Source organism: Rhinichthys klamathensis, unplaced genomic scaffold (genome assembly GCF_029890125.1).
Source record: "Rhinichthys klamathensis goyatoka isolate OS25496 unplaced genomic scaffold, OSU_Roscu_1.1 h1tg000338l_1, whole genome shotgun sequence".
NCBI classification, from domain to species: Eukaryota; Metazoa; Chordata; class Actinopteri; order Cypriniformes; family Leuciscidae; genus Rhinichthys; species Rhinichthys klamathensis.
The window spans coordinates 1,787,956-1,811,518 of NW_026606852.1; the positions used below are offsets into that span (position 1 = coordinate 1,787,956).

Consider the following 23,563-nt stretch of genomic DNA (forward strand, 5'->3'; position numbering starts at 1 on the left):
ATCAATAATATTGTCCCCAACAAAGCAAGCCAGAGGCAACAGTGGCGAGAAACGCAAACTCCATCAGGTGACAGAATGGCGGAAAATACCTTGGGAGAAACCAGGCTCAAAGTGATTAATTATCATTCTATACGTGACACAGTGGATTAGTCTACTAATATGCTAACGATGAAAGCATTGGACATAGCATAAATCGTTATTCGTCCTGTTGGCTAGTTGTGAGATAGTATATATGCTCAATCTAATACTGCCAGAAATGCAGCTGCTTGCTGCTTATTGTAATTAAAGTGAATACATTTGTTTGCATATTAAATGATAATGTTCACATTGCATGATCAACGTTAGCCAGCTGATGATGACCTCACTCAATTCAAGCTTTTTTTTAATACTTCACCGCAACATCTGCTAGCGTCCTGTTAATATATTTACTAACATTGTTCAGCATGTATAGCAAATTCAAGTCCAAAGTACTAAGAGCTGCTGTAAGCTCCATTGATGCGATACGAAACAGAATGCCTATTTCACTTCAACGAATGCATGTGCCAGCAAAGCTTTGTCACTGTATCCTCATAGCAACTACACTGTCTGCTTGCTGCTGCTGTATAAACACAATATTACATATACACTAGCTGCTAATATGTTTAGTAATTCACTCTAAGCATTAAAACAGGACTGTTAACATGACACGTGATTTTAAGCCTTGTGTATGGTTACTTCATAGGGAATTAATAAGGCAGACCACGCAATAATGCATAGTGATATAGCATAAGAAAGACCGTTCACTTATCTTAGATGTTGAATTTCAGAGGAATTCTGAAAGTGCACTGCAACTGCTACAGCAAATACTGACCAAGTATTTGAGGATTGAGCAGCAAGCTCATTGGCTACTGATACAGCAAGAACCAATCAGCTGTGCCCTATAGAGAATGATGTGATTGCAAGCAGATTGAATTAAGGACCTATCAGCCTGCACCATCTAGTGGTTCATGACAGAACTTTGTATATAATGTCAGGACTCAGGAGTATGTTTAGTTTCATTGTGTTTTTTTCGTTCTTTTTTTCCCCGTTCCCATTTTGCCTGTGTCCTGGTCGTTATTAGTTTCTAATCTATCACGCACCTGTTTCTTTTCCAGTTAATGACCTCACTGTATTTAAGGGCTGTATTCAAGCCCTTGGATCCTCTCAGTTCTTTGTTCAGTCTTGTTTTGTCTACACATGACATATATGCTTAATGTATTTTGTAAACATTTTAATGAACACTTAATACTAATGCAATTAATGTCCAATAAAGGTTGATTTAAAGCACATTTTCCATGACCTGATCTAAAGTGAGAACTATTTACGGTTAAGAAGTTGTTAAAGCATTAAAAAAAACAATCTAACTTTAAATATTTTGTTAATTACAGTGACAATGAATGAAGAACTCATTATTTGTATATAGCCTATTAACTATAGTTTGCAAATGATTTGTAAAGTATTATATTACTGTGTACTTAAGTTAGTATTAAGTGTTACCATGCTAGCTGTCATTTATTCCTGTAATGTCAAAGCTGAATTTTCAGCATCATTACTCCAGTCTTCAGTGTCACATGATCCTTCAGAAATCATTCTAATATGCTGCTCAAGACACATTTCTTATTATTTTCAATGTTTAAACTGCTTAATATTTCAGTAAAAACCGTGATATTTTTAAGGATTCCTTTGTTTATATTACTTTGTCAATTTAATGCATCCATGCTGAATAAAAGCATTAATTACTTTTTAAAAAAATCTATTTTAAACAGTAATGTACTATAGCATAGTAATTCAACCATGTGTCTATGTAGCATGTTTATCAGTGCAAATATTCGAGCAGTATGTGTAACCAAACGCTAGCTTGTTTTCACACACTGAAGCTTTTCAAAATGAGTCAAAACAATTCAAATGTCATTTTTCAATGCTATTGTGGGCTGCCTATTTTCTCTTTCAGAACAACTATTGTCAGGACAAAGCAATGTTCGAAGAGAGCAAAGCAAGTTTGCTAAAGTTAGACATGTTTATAACTAGCTATCTGAATAACATTTTCAGTTAAATGTCAGAGACATTTTGAGATTTGTAAGCAGCATAGTAAGAATGCACTTGTGCATACAGTACACTCTTTAAAAAAAGGGTTAAATATGGTTCTATATGGAACCCTTTCAACTCAATTTTAAAGAATCATGTCAAAATGCCAGGTTCTAAATAAGGATAAATTGTTTAAATGATTGCTTAATACTTTCATGCGTTTCATGTGATAAAGTATGTTTACAAGCTGCTTAATTCATAATATTCAATTACAATTAAAAATGAATTAAAACCAATTCTATATATGAAGCACCTGACAGAACCCTTTAAGATTCTATATACAACCTTTTTTCTAAAAGTGTACTTGCATAGAATATGTTTCTGGCCTTATATTAGTGTAAAATCTATCTAGCATGAGGGTAAGCACTTACATTAGGAATGATAGGGGGCGTCAGTGTCCCCTTCCTCAATCCGTCCCAGTTAAACCCTTCAAACCATCTGTGGACACATTCATTACATGAGATTATTCATGAAACTGTATTAGCTCATTCTTCAAGATCATGTTTTAAAGCGAATGTCAAACTTGCTTGTGCTTCTGGATGTCTTTAACACCGTTTTTCAAGTTTCCTAGTCTTTCAGAAGGTGTGTCTCTGAGAAGAAAAAAAAAAAATCTGCATTGGAAAACAGCTGATTGACAGTGAATGTGTTTTATAGTGTGATGGATACATACCTGCATAGCTTTTTGATTAGATTGGCAGCATTTTTGGTTATTTTTTTGGGGAATTCTATCATGTCAATGCCTCTTAGAATGATGTTGTATGTTTTCATTGGATCTGGTCCTGAAAAAGGAGGACTGAAAAATAGAGGAAATGAAAAGATTTAAAGAAAACATTGCTTTTGCATGTGTAGTATGAATTAAAAATCATAATATAAAAAATAAAATAAAATGTTTAAATGAACCAGTGTTTTCAAACACGTAGAGCTCTGTGTCTTACCTGCCGGTCAGTAGCTCGTACATGAGGATGCCGAGGGACCAGTAATCTGCGGAGATGTCATGTCCTTTATTCAAGATGATCTCTGGTGCCACATACTCTGGAGTACCACAGAATGTCCATGTCTTCTTCCCAAAGCCGATCTTCTTAGCAAAGCCAAAATCCACCTTTAAAAGATTTACACAAGATTTTAGGTTTCATGCTCGAGTCTTCTTTAACAGAAGCAACGTCTGAACTCTTTAAAGGATACTTCATCCAAAAATGAATGTTCTCTCGTCATTTACTCACCCTCATGTTGTTTCCAAAACTGAATGACTTCCTTTCTTTTGCAGAACACAAAAGAAAATATTTTGAAGAATGCTGACATTTCTCAAAATATATTTTATATTCCTCAGAAGAAAGCAGTTTGGGACATGAGGGAGAGTAAATGATGACATAATTTCAATTTTTGGTTGAACTATAGCTTTAAGTGGACCAAAAAGTGAACGGAAAAAGCATCCAGTAGACTTTGTATTCACCCTGTCCCTGAAAGTCCCTTTGGTCCACTTTGAGTGTGTGCAGTTGACATTTTTTTACTATCCCTCTTATTCTGTCATATCTTTTATTCAAAGATTACAAAGTGAACGTAGAACATTTTGTGTTCAAAATGCAAATTGGTAAACTTTCAAATTACTTTTTGTCCTAATTTTAAACGGTGTATCTGTTCTCCTTAAACGTATTTTTCTGAAATTTTGCTTAAAATGCAAGTGGTGCTCACTGCAGAGCCAAACAACGTCCAGACCTAATTGGTGGAGTTATGTTTAGCGATAGGGTTATAGGTGAGCAGCCTTGTGAAAAATGTGTTTGTTTTTTTTTTTTAAATACCAATTGGTTTGATATTGTGTTTTCTAATGCATTGACATTAAAACACTCTTAAGTGTAGCTTCAGTTTACAAAATATTTGTTTAATTACTGTATACTTTAAAGAAGCGCAATGTTCTAGATGGTTATTATTGTCCTTTCATCATCATGAAACTACTAGAAGATGAATACTGGGTGTCTTTATGGCATCCTATATTCACCAGTTTGGCGTAGCCTCTGTGGTCTAGTATCAGGTTCTCTGGTTTGAGGTCTCTGTATATGATGCCTTTGGAATGCAGGTAAGCGAACGCCTCCACCACACATGCCGTGTAAAACCGTGTGGTTGAATCATCAAAGTTTCCTCTGTGATTATGAAAGAAACAGGACTGTTTTGTTGTTGAAATCCAGACAGCAACCATACAAGAAAACAAAGTGAATAGATAAGTGTCACCTGTCTCTGAGGATAGTCCACAGTTCTCCACCTAAACACGCCTCCATTAACATGTAGAGGTATTTACTGTCCTTAAACGTCCTATAGAGTCTACGAAAACAAGAGGAACAGTGTCAAAATGCGATTTTACAAATGCAAGGGTTGAAATACATCTACATGTTGTCACATGTCGGATCTCAAAGCAAAAACTACCAACATTATATTTGATATAGACAGGGTTATTATTGTTAATTACAATTAAAACCATAAAAAAAAATAAAAAAATATTACTTGAAATAAACAAGCCAATGCAACATTTCTCATTTTTGCTTAAAGCTGAGGTACTAAAATAAACTAAAACTTAATTAAAACTATATATTGGCATATTCACAAAAATAAAACTAATACAAATCACAAGAACGTACAACAAAATTACTTAAAATTAAAATGAAAGCAGAAAATATAAAATTAATTATTTTCAAAATATTAACAAAAACTATAATAGTATATCAATGATAGTAAAATGGCACTGCATATAAACCACTTTAGTCATTAAAAACTGCAGTTTAATGTAGTATGTGCCTGGCCACTGGAGGTACCTGACTATAAAATCTGAATGCGCCTCCTGCATAATTAGTTTCTCTGATCGGATGTGCTCCTGCTGTCTCGTGTCCACGATGTGGCGCTTCTTTAGGATCTTCATTGCAAATGTCTTCACCTCATCACTCTTGAGCTGCACCTAAGAATAAAACAAGCAGAGATAGTGTATTGTCACACGCACACACACACAAATCGAATCTGAATGAATGACTATGATGAACTATTATAATGAAATACTCTATATGATCAAAAAACATTTGGAGAAAAAAAAGTGCACACTTTTACATAATAAACATAAATATTGCATTGAAAACATGATGTTCTGTTACCAGTTCAACACGCCCAAATCCTCCAACTCCAAGAGTGTCGATGATGTTGAAGTCAGACAGGTTGAGGTTGGAGAAGAAAGCGTTCTCTGCCTCATATCTGCATTTCAAAATCAGAAAAAGGAGGATGAATGGAAGAAAAGATGTACAGTTATTCCCTCTTGTCAGTCTAGCAGGACAACTTGCAAATCAAAACTCAAGTCCCATGTCATTTTCAAAGTCGTCATCCTCTGTCTGGAAACAGCTAAGATCATGATCAATGTTTCAACAACATGTATAAGGGGAGGGTGAAAATGAACCTGATTGTGACTTTCCATAAATTTGCTGGTTTTAACTGGTAAGAGATCAAGGACGAGTTTGTATCAGTTCACTTTCATAAAAATGTTTTTGTTCACCACTGATATTTGCATTCTAATTCATTAGATGTCCAAATGGCATACGGATACTGTAACATTGTAAATAAAACTGATATGGCCATATTTTCCTCCTTACGAGTGCTTATGATACAGAACTGGCCAATCAAATCCCTTTGCTTGAGCCTTGGCCATTGACACGATTGAGCTGCTATTTGGCTTGGCAAAAACTGCTTTGTAATGTCACAGAGAGGTTAAGATTTTCCATGCAGACTGCCAAGGGTCCTAAAAACCAGCGTGTGCACACAAAGTGTGCTTCAGTTATCATTCAATCCCTTTCACATGATCAGTTATTAGGCTGGCAGGGTCAGAGATGTGCATGCAGGCTGCAAAACACAGGCATATATCAATGGGTAACGCTTCCTTTTACAGTACAGTACTTACGTGTACTTACAGTGTACTTACCTAGAAAGTACTGGCTAATATAAGGTAAGTACATGGGTTAGGGGTAGGTTCAGGGTTAGTACCTAGTTATTACCCAGTAATTGTAATTACTATAATAAGTACCTAGTATGTACATGGGTAACAGGACTGTAAAAGGAAGCGTTACCGATCAATGCACAAACAAGAGTAACACCTTGTAAGACTGCAGTGTGGGAAAGAGGCATGGATACAAGCCAAAAATTCTTGCTAAAACTGTTAACAGAAGAAATTCATTCCTAAGCTGAAAGCTAGAGATGTTTAATATTTCTCACACCACTTTCATAGAGAGAACAGCAGGAGAATCAGACATGGCTTGTAAAATATATGGAATGGAAAGAAGTTTCTAAACAAGTTAATTGATGAAACAGGTTTTGCTCTGAATATAGAGAATCAGATTAATTTAAATCATATCTACTGATTTGACGTGTACTATGGCAAAATCATCTCGTCATACACAAAAGCTTGCCCTCTGAAAGTGACATTGGCGCTAGCTTCCAGTCATCTTTTTGCTCATGCACACTGATAAAAGCAACATTGTCATGGATTTCACATTTCTGCTGGACAATTTACTGATATTTATGCCCCAGGAATCAACTAAATCAATTTTAAAATGTCTTTGATTTAAATGTAAACCTTCGAGGCACTGCTGATTAAGCACGTGTGATGCTGCTCATGGTTCCTGGAATTCATTACAGGTCAACTACAGAGTGGATTGTTGATTGACAACAAGGTGGCAATTAGGAGCTTTATAGGTTCTCTAAGGCCAGCATCTATTTTGCAATGCCTTGATTTCCAGTGAACATGCATTACTGAAACATTTAAATGAAAATGTATTTTTTTAACTGAAGGATAAGTACAAATTATTTATATTATGGTTAATAATAATAATGTTCCTGTGTGTGTTTGTGTATGTATGTATGTGTTATTTATGTATACAACAGTTCTAGTTTTTGATTCTGATTGGCTGAGAAACTTTTCCAGCCATACAATATTCTACCAGTATCACTACAGGAACCGTTTCACCTTTGGTATCACTCCGATTGCAGCATTTCTCTCACAGCGAGTGTCATGGCGGATGAGCAAACACTCGTGCCTATGGCCGAATCACAGACTTTCAGCTCTTTGCAATGAACAAATCAAACAAAAGTAATTGAAATAACTCAACACAACAAATGTTTCAAGTGGTTTCCGCAAATTCAACTGAAAATGCAACTTTTAATAAATTCTGAGAAATCTTGTTTGATAGCTTCCTTTTTCTGCCCCATCCAGGTAGTGTAACCACTGTTTCTTTAACTTTGAACTTGCAAACTATGCTTCCAACGGTCTCTAGGAACATTTAGTGCCTTCGCTATCTTTTTGTATCCTGCTACTTGTTTGTGAAGGGCAATGATATCTGCTCTTAACTTTTTGGACCATTCTTTTGACTTTGATTAGTTGCATCAGGTGTGCTTGAGACAAAACCTGTTTTGCAGATTTGTGCGGTTGTGAGGGATTCTATTCAGGGGGTTGAATAATTTTGAGACTGCAGAATCGTTAAAAGTGGCATTTTTATTTGAATTTGGGGAAACCACTTGAAACATTTGTTGTGTTGAGTTATTTCAATTACCTTTGTTTGATTTGTTCATTGCAAACAGCTGAAAGTCTGTAAATGTTGCCAACAAACCTGATTTGCAATGGGGTCTTAATCATTTTGATTACAACTGTATACACAGGGGTTGGACAATGAAACTGAAACACTGGCCAATATAGTTTTAAAGGATTAGTTTACCCAAAAAATGAAAATTCTGTCAGTAATTACTCACCCTCATGTTGTTCCAACCCCGTAAGATCTTCGGAACACAAATTAAGATATTTTTGATTAAATCTGAGAGCTGGATGGCTTCTTAAGGGATCGAAACTGACCGGCCCAAAAGTTATGAAAGACATCGTTAAAATAGTCCGAGTGACTACAGTGGCTCAACCTCAAGTTTATCAAGCGACGAGAATACTTTTTGTGCGCAAAAAAACAAACAAAAATAACGACTTTATTCAACTAATCATTTCCTTCTCTGTACGGCCGTGATATTTTACGTAGTGATATTGCGCAAAGCTTCTAGGTTGCACGTCACACGTAGGCTCACTATTGGCCGACGCTGGTCATGTGTGTGATGCATGACGTACAACCTAGAAGCTTTGCGTAGTTTCACTACGTGAAATATCACGGCCCACAGAGAAGGAAATGATTAGTTGAATAAAGTCGTTATTTTTGTTTGTTTTTTGCGCACAAAAAGTATTCTCGTCGCTTGATAAACTTAAGATTGAGCCACTGTAGTCACTCGGACTATTTTAACGATGTCTTTCATAACTTTTGGGCCGGTCAGCTTCGATCCCTTAAGAAGCCATCCAGCTCTCAGATTTAATCAAAAATATCTTAATTTGTGTACCGAAGATCTTACGGGGTTGGAACAACATGAGGGTGAGTAATTACTGACAGAATTTTCATTTTTGGGTGAACTAACCCTTTAAGGTTTCACACATATATATGCACATCCTGGTGGCCAATCCTCACAGATTTGACATTCCATCAGTAAGAGTGAAGGTTGAATTAGCTGAGCAATAGCATAGTTGTGCACACAATATTGCAATCCAAACAACATAATGGGAGACATATCAGAGTTCAAAAGGGGACAATTTGTTGGCGTGCATCTCGCTGGCTCATCTGACCAGGACAGCAAACCTTTGTGGTGTATCGAGAGCTATAGTATATATCAAACTAACCATATCCATCAGGAGTAACTGTCGATGCCAGAGGAAGCTATCTGAAAGGATGTCCAGGTACTAACCCGGATTGTATCCAAAAAAACCTAAAACCACAGCTGCCCAACTCACTACAGAACTAAATGTGCACCTCGACTGGTTTCCACCAAAACTGCTCGTCGGGAGCACCACAGAATCAATATACTATGATTGGGCTGCTATAGCCAAACCTTTGGTCACTCATGCCAATGCCAAATGTCGGTTTTATTGGTACCAACTATGCACATCTGTGGGAGATACAGTGTGGTAAAGCCCCAAAGAGGCTTAACACCCAGATTGTTGCGTGTCCAGAGTAAAGCACTGGGGTTTATCAGTGATGCAATATCATGGCATTCCCTACTGTGCATGTCACTGCAAAGGACTACCGAGCCATTCTGGAGGACCATGTGCACCTAGACTTTGAAATTTACAGAAATTTACAGACTTGGTTCAAATATTGTACACTGAAGGGGGTGCCGTGTCTCAGCATGATAATGCACCTATACACAGAGCAAGACTTTTGACAGAATGGTTTGACGAACATGAAAGTGAAGTTGAACATGCACAGTCACCAGATCTAAATATTTGTGAGCCACTTTGGGGTGTTTTGAAGGAGCAAATCAGAAAACGCATTCCTCCACCAGCATCACATGACCACTGTTCTGGAAGAGGAATCCCTCTGGCCGCTGTGCAGGACTTGTATTGTATTATGGTCTAAAACCAGCTGTTTCAGTTGCATTGGCCAACCCCTATATAAATGTATGCATGTGTGTGTATATTATATATATATATATATATATATATATATATATATATATACACACACATACATACTGTATACACACACACACGAAAACGGGTACACTGATTTTATACTATAAATATGGATTGCATGGAGAGGTGGAGTTTGTCATTTTATGCCATTGGCAGCACCAAATAAAAACGCAATCTGTTTGGTTTTAGTGGTCCAAATGGGTCAAACATAACATTAGCTCAGGCACCTGTACCTGTTTAGCTGAATAATGAAGGACAGGGAGTGTCTTGATTAGGGCTGGGGCGGTATGGATTTTTTCTAACCGCGGTTGAAAAGCAAGATATTCCCGCGGTATAGCGCCCAACCCCCCCACCCCCCCGACAGACTTCCGCGCACTCACCAGAAGGTGTTTTTGCTAGACAGACTTTGTTAAATATTTTCACCTACATCCGAAAAAAAACGAGCACAATTTGAAAGAGTCCAATTTTCATTAAGCTGTAATTTGGCATGAACCAATCACTGAATAGATTTCCTTATTTAAGAATATTCTCAGATACATTCGCACTGAATTCATCATTTTCAGGAGAATACATTATGATGTTGAACGAAATGAAAGATGAACACCTTTTCCAACATGTCTTAATTACAAAAATTATATTCCATATTTATGTTAACATAATATAATGTTATTTTTTATTTAATCTATGTCGATTATATGAAAAGTGAACACCATGAGTAAGATAGGATCATAAGATGGGTCAGACATGATTTCAACCACTTTATTAAGTTTTGTTTTGTAGAAAGCCTTTCTTTAAATTAAATTTCGTTTTGTGTAAATTGTATCTTAATTTTAATCACTGTTTCATTAACTAATTGCCTGGAATTATACAAATATAGCAGACATATAATCAGGACGATGTGGAAGCGACGGTGCGATCTCTTGCGCGTGAACTGGAGCTCGTCTCATAAATGAACCGAAACTCGTGCGCCCATCGGAGACGGAGTTCACTGCTGATATTCTGAGGATACAACATAGCCAATAGGCTATACTAGGGACTTTAGCCTTTAATTATCTTTGCTGCATGCGCAGTCTCCTTTCTAGAACAGCCAAGAGCTTTCTAGCCTCGCGGGAGCAGCGCCTTGCATCGCTCATAGACCTTAAAACTGATAAAAAAAAATTCAAAAAACGAAAATTGATCAAAAAACGTTGGTGCGGATGGATGGCGGACAGATGATGAGTTTTGTGCTGCGGTTCCGTTGCGGATGAAATAATAGCCCATCCGCGCATCTCTAATACGAATGTAATGCTATGTGTCATGGAACATTGCGCTCCCCAACTCGCGAAAGGGATTTGCTCCATCTTTTGTAACACACACTATCATTAGAAAAAATCCATGTCATTAGAATCAATGAATCCATATCATTAGACACAACATGCACACATGTGCAGGCCAATGTTTTTTTTTTTTTTTTTTGCGGTGATGACGGTGACGAGCTCAGACCCGCGGTTGGAGTCACGTGACCGCGGTAATGCGGTAACCGTCCCAGCCCTATAGTCTTGATTGATGAGTGATGATTGTAAACAGTTATCATTTTCGCAATTCCATTTGGTGCCACTGGTGATGCAGAAATGACACGTGTATAAGAGAGTTGAACGCACTCGTCTCATTAGAGTGTTCGCTATCTGTCAGTGTGGCAGCTGGAGATTTATTTACAGGTTTGTAGTTTAGATTATTGGGGATGCAGTGCAGGAGGTGACAGTTGTAGATGTGTCTTAAAAACTTTAATCTATGACAGTCACACACACTACAGGCACCTCTTCATTATTCATCAGCAATCATTTACATTGCAGATGAGCAGATAAGAGGAAGAAAAGTTTCTATTTCGGTTCAGATATGACACTGAATGAATTTAAGTGGGAAATTAGTTTCTGAGCTAACCCAGAATCCCTCTTTCTCTCTCTGTATGATATTCTCTCTGATATGTGATAAGGTTTCACATTTTTCTGAGCAGATTATTTTCTCTTCGCCACACAATGATTGCATCACTTTCTCACCATGTTTCTTCTGTTTATGAACAGTTGCTGGTTCTTATATAACATGTCTTCTGCATACTAGCACAGTGTAGTGAACAGCACATTCCAGGGCCCAATTTACGGTCGAGCCCCTCTCTGTCTGTAACAGTGGACAAAGGTTTGCTACATTTTTAATGTTTCTTGGTGGACTAACACAAACAAACTGTCCAACGCCATCAGATAAAGATGCTAGGACAACAGCCAGACAAGTAAACAACAGACTTCTTACTTTACAGTTCTAGAGTTACAGCAAATATCCTTGAGCTGCCCTTTGACAATTGCATTGTTATGGTTGCCATACTTCACTCACTTAGAGAAGAAGGGGCTATTTCACATGTGATGTGAATTGACCTACCACTTTTCACTGTTCAATGTTGTTTGAAATGAATGCTGCGTTTTTAACTTCCTATTCATCAAAGAAGGAATATTTTACTTTGTGTACATTCCTTTTTCCAGAATTATTTTGTAAAATGCAATAAAATCAACGATCTGCGATTTGTTAGTTCTCTTGAACCTTTAAGTAAATATACAGGTCCTTCTCAAAAAAATAGCATATTGTGATAAAGTTCATTATTTTCCATAATGTAATGATAAAAATTAAACTTTCATATATTTTAGATTCATTGCACACCAACTGAAATATTTCAGGTCTTTTATTGTTTTAATACTGATTATTTTGGCATGCAGCTCATGAAAACCCAAAATTCCTGTCTCAAAAAATTAGCATATTTCATCCGACCAATAAAATAAGTGTTTTTAATAAAAATAAAAAAAGTCAACCTTCAAATAATTATGTTCAGTTATGCTCTCAATAGTCAATACTTGGTCGGGAATCCTTTTGCAGAAATGACTGCTTCAATGCGGCGTGGCATGGAGGCAATCAGTCTGTGGCACTGCTGAGGTGTTATGGAGGCCCAGGATGCTTCGATAGCGGCGTTAAGCTCATCCAGAGTGTTGGGTCTTTCGTCTCTCAACTTTCTTTTCACAATATCCCACAGATTCTCTATGGGGTTCAAGTCAGGAGAGCTGGCAGGCCAATTGAGCACAGTAATACCATGGTCAGTAAACCATTTACCAGTGGTTTTGGCACTGTGAGCAGATGCCAGGTCGTGCTGAAAAATTTAATCTTCATCTCCATAAAGCTTTTCAGCAGATGGAAGCATGAAGTGCTCCAAACTCTCCTGATAGCTAGCTGCATTGACCCTGCCCTTGATAAAACACAGAGCACCAACACCAGCAGCTGACATGGCACCCCAGACCATCACTGACTGTGGGTACTTGACACTGGACTTCAGGCATTTTGGCATTTCCTTCTCCCCAGTCTTCCTCCAGACTCTGGCACCTTGATTTCCGAATGACATGCAAAACTGAGCAACAGTCCAGTGCTGCTTCTCTGTAGCCCAGGTCAGGCGCTTCTGCCGCTGTTTCTGGTTCAAAAGTGGCTTGACCTGGGGAATGCGGCACCTGTAGCCCATTTCCTGCACACGCCTGTGCACGGTGGCTCTGGATGTTTCTACTCCAGACTCAGTCCACTGCTTCCGCTGGTCCCCCAAGGTCTGGAATCGGTCCTTCTCCACAATCTTCCACAGGGTCCGGCACCTCTTCTCGTTGTGCAGCATTTTTTGCCACACTTTTTCCTTCCCACAGACTTCCCACTGAGGTGCCTTGATACAGCACTCTGGGAACAGCCTATTTGTTCAGAAATTTCTTTCTGTCTTACCCTCTTGCTTGAGGGTGTCAATGATGGCCTTCTGGACAGCAGTCAGGTCGGCAGTCTTACATATGATTGTGGTTTTGAGTAATGAAACAGGCTGGGGTTTTTTAAAAGCCTCAGGAATCTTTTGCAGATGTTTAGAGTTAATTAGTTGATTCAGATGATTAGGTTAATAGCTTGTTTAGAGACCCTTTTCATGATATGCTAATTTTTTGACACAGGAATTTTGGGTTTTCATGAGCTGTATGCCAAAATCATCAGTATTAAAACAATAAAAGACCTGAAATATTTCAGTTGGTGTGCAATGAATCTAAAATATATGAAAGTTTAATTTTTATCATTACATTATGGAAAATAATGAACTTTATCACAATATGCCAATTTTTTGAGAAGGACCTGTAGATACATTTTTATTTTGATGGCTGCAACACACATCCCATGTTGATGGCTTCAAAAAAAAAAAAAAAAAAAAAAAAAAAAAAAAAAAAAAAAAAAACGTGATACAGAGGCATGTTTACCACTGTGTCATATCACCTTTCCGTTTGATTAAACTTTTTAATCAGTTGGGAGTTTTGTCCAATCTTGCCTGACACAAGACTTCAGCTGCTCAGCAGTCTGTGGTCATTGTTGACTGATTCTCCTTTTCATGATGGGCTACAGATTCTGAATAAGAGACAGATCTGGACTGCATGTGTAGAGTGTCTTCGAAACCACTCTGTTGTAGCACGTGCAGAATGAGGCCTGGCATTGTCTTGCTTCCCAGGAAAGATGTCATCTTGATGACAGTATAAGTCTCTGTACAATCCCAATATCTGCCTCCACTTCAATGGTACATTCACACGTATGCAAGTCACCCATGCCGTTTGCACTCTCATACCATTACAGATGTTTGATTTTGTACCTGTCACTGATGAAAGTCTGGATCGTCCCTTTCGTCTTTGGGACTGAGAACTCAATGTTGAAATGTGGGCTCATCTGACTACAGCTTACACTGTCTTTTGGATCATCTGAGTTGAGCTCAGGCCCAGAGAACTCTGTGGCATCTGTGCATAGAACTGATGTATAGATTTCTCCTTGCGTAGCATAGATTTGCGTTTCATTTCTTGATGTAGCGTCAGACTGTGTTAAAGGTAGGGTATGGGATTTGCAAAACGGCCGGCAGATTTTGAAAATACACAACTCAAAAGGTCCTACCTTCTTTCCTCCAACGCTGGCCCTGACTCCACCCATTCGAAGAACATGGACGTGCAATCATGCATCTGCAAAACCCAGATGCGCGAGATTGCACTTACTCTCTCTCTCTCTCTCTCTGTACCGGGGCGACTTGCACTTACTGTGACTGGGTCACGAGCTTTGAGTATGCGCACGAAGGGGACACGTGCGCGAGGGGGATGGGGGTATGGTACGACCGTTTGATTGACGCATTTTCTGTCCGATGATTCTAGGTGGTCTTGGAAATGATTGGCTGGAGTTTTTCGAGTCCTGCCCGTTCCACAGATGATTAAATTGCTTAAATTTTCATTTCAGTGCTTCTAACTCAGTGACTGTAAGTGGGTTAGGAATAGGATTTCAAGTGATTTTGAAAAAATGGTCAAAAAATAAAATCACATACCCCACCTTTAAGTGACAACAATTTCCCAAAGTTCTCCTGAGCCCATGTAGCAATATTTAACACAGTAGCATTATGGTTACTCATGCAGTGCCATCTGAGGGCTCAAAGGTCAAGCACATTCATCAGAGGTTTCCAGCCTTGCCCTCTGGAATCCCTGAATCTTTCCACAATATTATGTATTTTAGATGATGAAAAAACAAATTTCTTTGCAATCTTGCATTGAGAACTGTGATTTTTTTTTTTTTTTTTTTTTGACAATTCTTTAATGATATTTGGCACAAAGTGGTGAGCCATGACCCATCTTTGTTACCAAAGACTGAGATGCTCCTTTTATACCCAATCATGATACCTTTGCCTATTACCATTTCACCTACTTATTGTGGACTGTTTCAAAACAGTTTAATTGAGATTTTCTGTAATCTTTTCACTTTTATTTAACATCTGTCCCAACTTTTCTGGAGAGTTTTGCAGCCATCAAAATCAAAATTTGTTCATAATTACAAAAAAAAACATTAAGTTGGTCAGTGAAAACACTTTATAGACATAATTTTCTAAACCATAGTGGTGATTAAAAAAAAAGGTTGCTAATGTTTTACATGCAAGAAACCTTGATTAATATTATAAACTGACCTCAGAAAAGAAAATATATAAAAAGGTCTACTCTTCAGAGATGATTTCACCTACTTTGCTTTTGCCTCTGCATCTTCACAGCCTTTGTTGGATACGTCTTCCAGACCTCCAATCAGGTGTTTGTATGAGCTGGAAAGATTGGTAACAACAACATACTTAGAAAGATTTCATCTTTATGACAAATGTAATACCGTTTGAGGTTGGTATGATTTTTTATGTTTCTGAAAGAAGTCTCTTATGCTCACCGAGGCTGTGTTTATTCGATTAAAAAATACAGTATAAACAGTAATATTGTGAAATATTATTACAATTTGAAATTAAAATGTAATTTATTCCTGTGATGTAAAGCTGAATTTTCAGCATCATTACTCCAGTCTTCAGTGTCACGATACATCAGAAATAATTTGAATATGCTGATTTGGTGCTCAAGAAACATTTCTTTAGTCAGTTAGAAAACAGTTGTGCTGGTGGAAGCCAGTTTGTGGAAACCGTGATTTTCTTTGATAAATAGAAAGTTCAAAAGAACAGCATATTTAAAATAGAAATCTTTTCTAATATTCTAAATGTCTTTACTGCCATTCTTTTTCTTTTTAAAAGAAGAAATGACCCCAAACTTATGAACGATAGAGTAGATTTATCAAAGGCGCCATTTTATATATTCAGACTGTTCCCTGTGAGGTTAACAGCGGCCTGTATGAGAATAAGTTAATCTAAAGACTGTTCTCCGGTCAAAAAGCAGTGCGACAGTTGCATGATGTATTTATTGGGCTATCTTACAACTGACAACACTTTATTAAAGACATGTCTACATATCACCATAATATATCTTTCAAAAATTAACAAATTTTAAGTTGAAGAGAGACTCTAATGACTCTGAATAATTTCATGTCTTTCATTATTTAGAAAGTCAATCCTAAATTATAGTGAAAAATGTATATCTAAATAAAATACTGCTCATTAAAATGTAACAATCAACTGTCACACAGATGGCTGATGATTTGAGTCTCAATCAGACAGGAATGAGAGTTTTCCCAGCCGGAGGGCACATACTGTATGTGCTTCTCTCTCTCTCTCTCTCTCTCTCTCTAGCTTATTGACACAAGTGACACTTTAGCTATTTAGGCTGAGCTTAATTATTTAACTTTAAGGCAGTAGATAAGACCTTCAAACCCATAGATTCTGTGTCCCTCACACACACAAATAGAACAATCAGTGTAAAATCCACAGATGTTCAACGAACTGGAAAACTTGGACTGAATTGCTGACTGCTGGAATGACATGTGTAAAGGTTTAAGCAGCGTATATAAAGAAACACTTTGTAAGTTGCATATACTCACTCTCTGTCAATCACAAGGCAGGTGACAGTCTCTGCTGCGATGACATTAGCTGTTCTGATGTCCTCCCTGTTCAAAAGACAGACGCAATACAGAGAAACGTCATTTTATAATGCTCCGATACGTTCAAAATCAGTACAAGTATTATAAATGTAAACTAGACGAGTAAAGGAAACAAACTTTGATGTTGGCTTGACAAAGCCTTGTCTGAAAGTTTGAAATAACTTTGAAAAGCTTGGTTTGAAAAATTTTACTTTAAGTTAATAAAAAGTTATTAACGTTTTAAAATGAATTAGCATGTTGTTAGCAGAATTAGCACAATGCTAGCATGATCTCATGTATTAACACATTGATAGTAGGGATGTGACGGTGAGGATATTTTCCCACCGGTTAATTGGTGTGTGACAACATCGGTAAAACCGGTATCACTGGCGGGGGCTTTTAAATCGCTAAGTTGAAAACGAAAGTAAAATGCGCACGTCCGCACCATAGACTGTAAAAAAAGATGGACGACACCCCTTCGCTCTCTTCCATTGGTGAGAACTGAAGCCGCCCGTGTGAGTCCAGACTTGAGTCTGCGCAGTAGCGATCTCGGGACCAGACCTGTGCAGTAGTGAGCAGGAAGTAAAGCCGCGAAATCAACGCCCCGCCCTCACTCTCGCAGAATGCACTCTCCCTGCACTTTTTTTAAGTGGCCTATGTCTGCTCCGTTCCTCCGTTCTGCTCCAATTTTGATGTCTGTTGATTGCAGTACGACAAGAGGCTTGTTAAAATAAAGTAAATATGAATCTCCTCAGTCCTCCGAAGATCCCGAAAAAAAGTCAGTTGGTGCTTCAGTGACTACTTTGCTCAGAGAACCTGTCTATCACAGCTGTCAATCATGACAGTACACCACCGTTTTTTTAGCATCGAGTAACTAAAAACAAACTGATTTTAAAAACAGACACTTGAACTTACATCAGCGTGATAAAAACGACAGCAAATGATAGAAACCACCTTTGGAAAAAAGATATTTGAAGTGTAATTTAATTTAGTTGGTCTCACGTCCCGTTGAAGAACACAGGGAGGCGGGCTTTATGACCTATACTAGGACCAGTCAAGATCGAGACGTTTTGGCTTCACTTTTCAGGGCTTGTGCGGCACGCTTCCAATGGCATTCATAACGGTGTGGAGCAGAGCGAGCATTTTAAATGAATTCCTATGGAAGTTGAGCTTCAATAGGAATGAACTGAAAACGGAATCATAATCCCATTTTAAACATTGCTAGCATGAATTATCATTCTGCTAACATGTTTTAGGATGTTGCTAACATGAATTAACACATTGCTAACATGATATAGCAGGTTGCCATGTTTTAACACATTGTTAGCATGATTTAACATGTTGTTAAGCATCTATTAAAATTATTGTATTAAATGTTTTGACCCCCTCAATCAAAGTCTATGGAACTTTTTATAGTTTTGATCGTCCGTTTAACAAAAATCGTGAGTCTGATCAGTTAGAAAAGAGATAGCAACCTGAGACAGAACAGCCTGTAGGTCTGACCTGAGTTTGGTGGTTGTAGCTTTAAAGCTCTAGGAGGAGATACTGTTTAAAATTATTCTCAGAAGAACAAGAGGAGGAAGAAAAAGCGTAATAAGTAGATCAGTTTGTCAAGCCAACAAAATAATGAAACATGTATTATTAAATAAAAATAATATATAAATATTATAATAATAATATAAACTATTTATTGTAATAAAACTGCACAAATAATAACCCAAATGGAGTATTTATGTGGTGAATTATGCAGCGACCAAATTAACGATGGGTAAGACGAAATTCACATGTATGCTGCAATCTGGTAAAAAATAATCCATTTATAAATAATAATAATAATAATAACAACAATTAATAATAATAATTGTATATATATATAGATTAGAAACCAGTAGATTACTAGAATTACAAGCTATTTCAACTCTGTTAAAGAATTAAGCCAGCGTGCCTCAGAGTTTGCTGATTGTCCTCTTCCTCACTGTCTCTCCAGTCGCAGTCATCAGAGTCTGAATCCCACTGTGACCTCCTGATGCTTTGCATTATTCACTTACTGTCTGATCTAAGCACAGCTATACGTGCACATATACCACTACAGTAGCACACTTCTATTGAGACTAAAACAATCACTGTGTGACATCTGTCCCATCATTGGCAGTTCTGAGCCGAAGAAGAGCTCTCACACACGACTCTCTGAAAGCAAGAAGGGCTGGACACTAAACGCTAAACACACATACATCTGCTCCTGGATCCAACTGCAAAAATTGCCGGACACCGCACACACACGCTGCCGGATCCATTTCCAGTGAAACGCGCTTGCAGAGGGTGAGAATTCTTTACAACATATCGGCTCTAAAGCTGTCACAGCACAAATACACAATAACGCTACTGCAAAGGTCACAGCTGCTGCACGATATTACTGAACACAGAGGGAAATCTGTCATCATTTACTCACCCTAAATGACGTTCTGAACCCTTATGAATGTAGTTCTTCCGTGGAACACACATAAAAAAAAATTTGCAGAATGTTGAAATTGCATTTTTTTCTTAAAACTGCTACACAACGGGACAGAAAGTACCATTCAGAAGAATAATGAGACTTATGGAATGATTTTATATTGGTTTTGAGGAGTCAGACTATCCAGATCCCTATTTATGTTTGCTGTATGGAAAAGAGAAGTTTGGAAACTGCTAAACTTGTCTTTTTGTGTTTTATGAAAAGTCATACTGGTTTGGAATGACTTGAGAGTATAAATAATGACAGAATTGTCATTCCTTGGGACACATCCACCTGCTTAAGGAAACACAGCATGAAAAACAGATCAATCATAGCTGTCAAATGGGTTTGTGAACCAATCAGGTGTCAAATGCTTCAGAATGCACATACACACACGCATGGATTTAATCCCGGCTCCAAGAGATTCCTTTATCAAATTCTGGAGGCTGTTAAGTAGCTCCGTAAAGTTACCCACCCACATGCTGTATACAAGGGTGCTGTGAGCTCTAACAGAAGAGCATTTAATTGATCTCTAAGGGATCACAGTGACCGCGTGCAATGTTCTGATTTCCAAAACCGTGGCCTAAATTTCACCTCCGTTCACACACTCGCAGCAGGACACCTGATACACAGCGGAGCAATATCAACACACTCTCATGATAACTGTTTCCTAGTAACACAACCAAACGCAGGATTATAATCAGGAGTAAACATTCCCCTTAAAATAGACACCAGAATAGAATAGAATAAAGCACAATAGAATAGAACAGGATTTTGTATGATTAGCATAAATAGAATAAACAGAACACAGCATGAATAGAATGGAAAATATTATAGATAATAAGCATGTTAAACCAGAATTGAATAAACTGGAGCATAATAGAATAAACCTGAACTCAGAATGATTAGCAGGAACAGAATAGAAAACAGCATGGATAGAATGGAAAATAATAGAAATAATAAGCATGTTAAACCAGAATAGAATAAATTAGAATAGAAACTCCAAGAATGCATAAGAATAACTGATGATATCTGACTGGTCTATAGTCGCATACCTCTTATATTATTTCCATGTGTACTTTTGACCCTTATTCCCTGTTCTAACCGAAATTAATTTTACTGTGTCCCACTATTGTTGGCAGTTAGTCGAATTTCCTGCTGTGGGATGCTCTAATGCATAATTGGTCATAACCTTTAAAAAAACTGATAAGTAAGATCAAAAATATTTATATAACGTTTAGATTCATATACATTGACGGTTGCTCATATTGCCAACCCCACCATAACAGGAAATCTGGAGACGGTCATTTTTACACATTAAGCAGTTCAATTAGGAACATAGTCATGGAACTAGAAAGCTCCCTGGTAGAAAACACTAGAGTCTGCGTAATATAATTCCTGAATTAGCCTGTTCTTACTCAGTCGTAAGAGTGTGAGAAAACAGTGCTTTTAAATAATATGTTTGCGAGTGCAGCGACTCAAAACAGTATATTAATTAAATACTTTTTTCAATTCCATTAATGCTTCTTGTCAGCCGCCACAAGATGTCACCACATCCTTTAAAAACGAATGGGGTGAATGAATCTCACAAGAACCTGTCCAGTTCACATTTCACTGAATGATCAAAATAAATAAATCAAACCATTAAGATTTTTGTAATAATTACCCTTATTCTCAATAGTGATTTTTATCCAGTTCTCACCACTGTAATACACTGTAATTATTTTTAATAATCTATAAATAGAATAGAAACTCGTATCTTGTTTAATTAAAGAGAATGAGATTTTCTGCATTACAGTGAAGGGTAGAAATGTAAATTTAAGCAATATATATTTCTCATGAATTTGGGTGGACACTGAACATGTTCTTTGCAGGTTTTGAGAGATTCACATAATGACCTTCCTGTTTTGAGTTTAAGTTTTGTATTAAATCTGACAGTAGTATACAGTGCAATCTCACCCTTGTAGGGCTTTTTCCCCAAATGAGTCTCCTTTCCCCATTGAGCGCAAGTAGATGGGCTCCTGACCCGGACATTCCTCTCGAGTCATCGTCACCTGGACAGGAGTGAAAAGAAGAGGAGGAGATTAACATGGGTTCATCTTCACAGCATCACTGCTTGCACTTTGCACTAAAATAGACTTGCCTTTCCTTTACTGATAATGAAGAATGTGTCTCCTCTTGCCCCCTGGCGAATGATGTAGTCGCCATCCCCATAGTGTGTCTATAAGACAAAGAAAATTGGTTTGAGGATGTGGAAAAAGATGATGGAAAATGAAGCGGGTAAGAATAGAGGATGTGCAGACATAAGACCCAAAAGATTTCTAAACAGAAAAGAGGCAACAGAACATCTCTCTGGCCCTCAGTGTGCTCTCTACGACCTTGACCTCCAGACACATCAGTCTGAAATCAGATATGACCAGCAGAAAGGAAACCGAAGCCCAGAAAGACTGACACAAGCAAACAATATTACCTAGAGTCTGACCTCCAACAAAACACCCACATATACACTGGCAGTGAGAAGAGACAGGTTTTTGACTTATTATCCAGATTAAAATGAAAAAAAAAATGGAAAAAAAATCCAAAAGTAAACAAATACTACTATATATATATATATATATATATATATATATATATATATATATATTATTTTGTATTATGTCCTTTTCATGAATATGTTGAAACTAGCAGATTTTGCTGCATTAATGCAGTTCCGGCTCTTTTTCTCCATGTTTTAAATTACAGTGATCCTAAAAGTATTGCATAACATAACATTCCACTAGCATTAGAGAAGCAGAAAGAAATCATTTTTGTCTTCAAATATATAATTTGATCATTTAATAACTTTTTGCTTGAGTTGCCTTTATTTGATGCAACTTGGTTTGATGTTCATACATTTTGAGTGTAGCTTAAGTGCCACTGTAGCTAGACCGTTTGAGATAAGTGAATACTTCTCAATGGAAAGCACTCAAGTCAGTGTGAATATTCAGTAAGATGCAGATATGGCTGGACTCTAAATTGAGGCAGCTACACATATTTGATGCAATTCCTACTTTAATTGCACATATAAAGTGACACAAATACCAAGGAAGGAGGACAGATTCCATCCATGTGGCCAGACTTTCATTCCACAAAGCATTTAAGCATAAACACCTTAAACAAATTCCAGTTTCTCATTTAGGGTCAATTATTAGATAAAGAGACTCCATCCACTCTAGCTGACATTTTTTTTAACAAATCACGTCACACAATTTACAAAGGAAGGACTGGAATGAGAGTTTGACCTGCTGATACTCAGTGAGATACCATGATTGACAGGTGAGTCATTTTAATGACACAGAGCTCACAGTGCCAATAGATACTTTCATTGTTTGATGATACTTCCACACATTTGCTCTTCTGTTGTTGTTTTGTTAATGAACATAACAGATTAACATTATGAAGATTAGTCTAAACAAATGGGTCAAGGTTTGCCTGAAGTTTGTCCCTGCTGGTAGATGCTGTAAATACATATTTACGTTGCCAAAAATACATCTTTAGCCATTGAAGGTCATTTAAAAGTTTTTCTGAGTTTTTATCTCAGAATTCTGACTCTTTTTTTTCTCGCAATTGCAAGTTTACATTTCACAATTCAGAATTGCAAGATATAAACTTGCAACTGCGAGTCATAAAGTCAGAATTGCACAAAATAATAATGCAATTGTAAGTTATAAAGTTAGAATTGTAAGATAAAGTCGCAATAAATAGATAGAAATAAAAACATTAGCAAGGAGTGTTGTTATCGTTAACTATAACTGTTAATTATTGTTTTAGGTAATTGAAATAAATAAAATATAAATATCAGTTGAAAAACTTATATTCATCTCAGTTAGTTTGCCAAGGCAACACTTCTGATTTTCATTGAAGTTTGTTTAATTTGAAGTACTAACATTACTAAACAATAAAAATTACAAAATCACATACAATTACCAACACGTAAACAAAAAGTAAAATGATGACTAGAAATATAAAAATAAAATCTAATTAAAAATACTAATTAATAGGCCTACTATAATAGTATAAGTAATACTAAA

The 23,563-nt window shown here is 37.1% G+C and overlaps 1 protein-coding gene across 2 annotated transcripts in view; it reads right to left on the reverse strand.

Annotated features, from left to right (window-relative positions):
* Positions 1-23,563, reverse strand: part of prkg1a (protein kinase cGMP-dependent 1a) — a 113,982-nt gene that overhangs the window by 11,704 nt on the left and 78,715 nt on the right. For both annotated transcript variants that reach the window (XM_056272439.1, XM_056272438.1), the window contains exons 6-17: positions 21,637-21,714; positions 21,453-21,547; positions 16,964-17,029; positions 15,681-15,755; positions 5,235-5,331; positions 4,905-5,044; positions 4,327-4,416; positions 4,097-4,238; positions 3,039-3,202; positions 2,774-2,896; positions 2,631-2,693; positions 2,475-2,541 (exon numbers count right to left, since the gene is read on the reverse strand). In XM_056272439.1, coding sequence (XP_056128414.1) covers positions 2,475-2,541; positions 2,631-2,693; positions 2,774-2,896; positions 3,039-3,202; positions 4,097-4,238; positions 4,327-4,416; positions 4,905-5,044; positions 5,235-5,331; positions 15,681-15,755; positions 16,964-17,029; positions 21,453-21,547; positions 21,637-21,714 — 1,200 coding nt within the window. The remainder of the gene's footprint in view (positions 1-2,474; positions 2,542-2,630; positions 2,694-2,773; positions 2,897-3,038; positions 3,203-4,096; positions 4,239-4,326; positions 4,417-4,904; positions 5,045-5,234; positions 5,332-15,680; positions 15,756-16,963; positions 17,030-21,452; positions 21,548-21,636; positions 21,715-23,563) is intronic.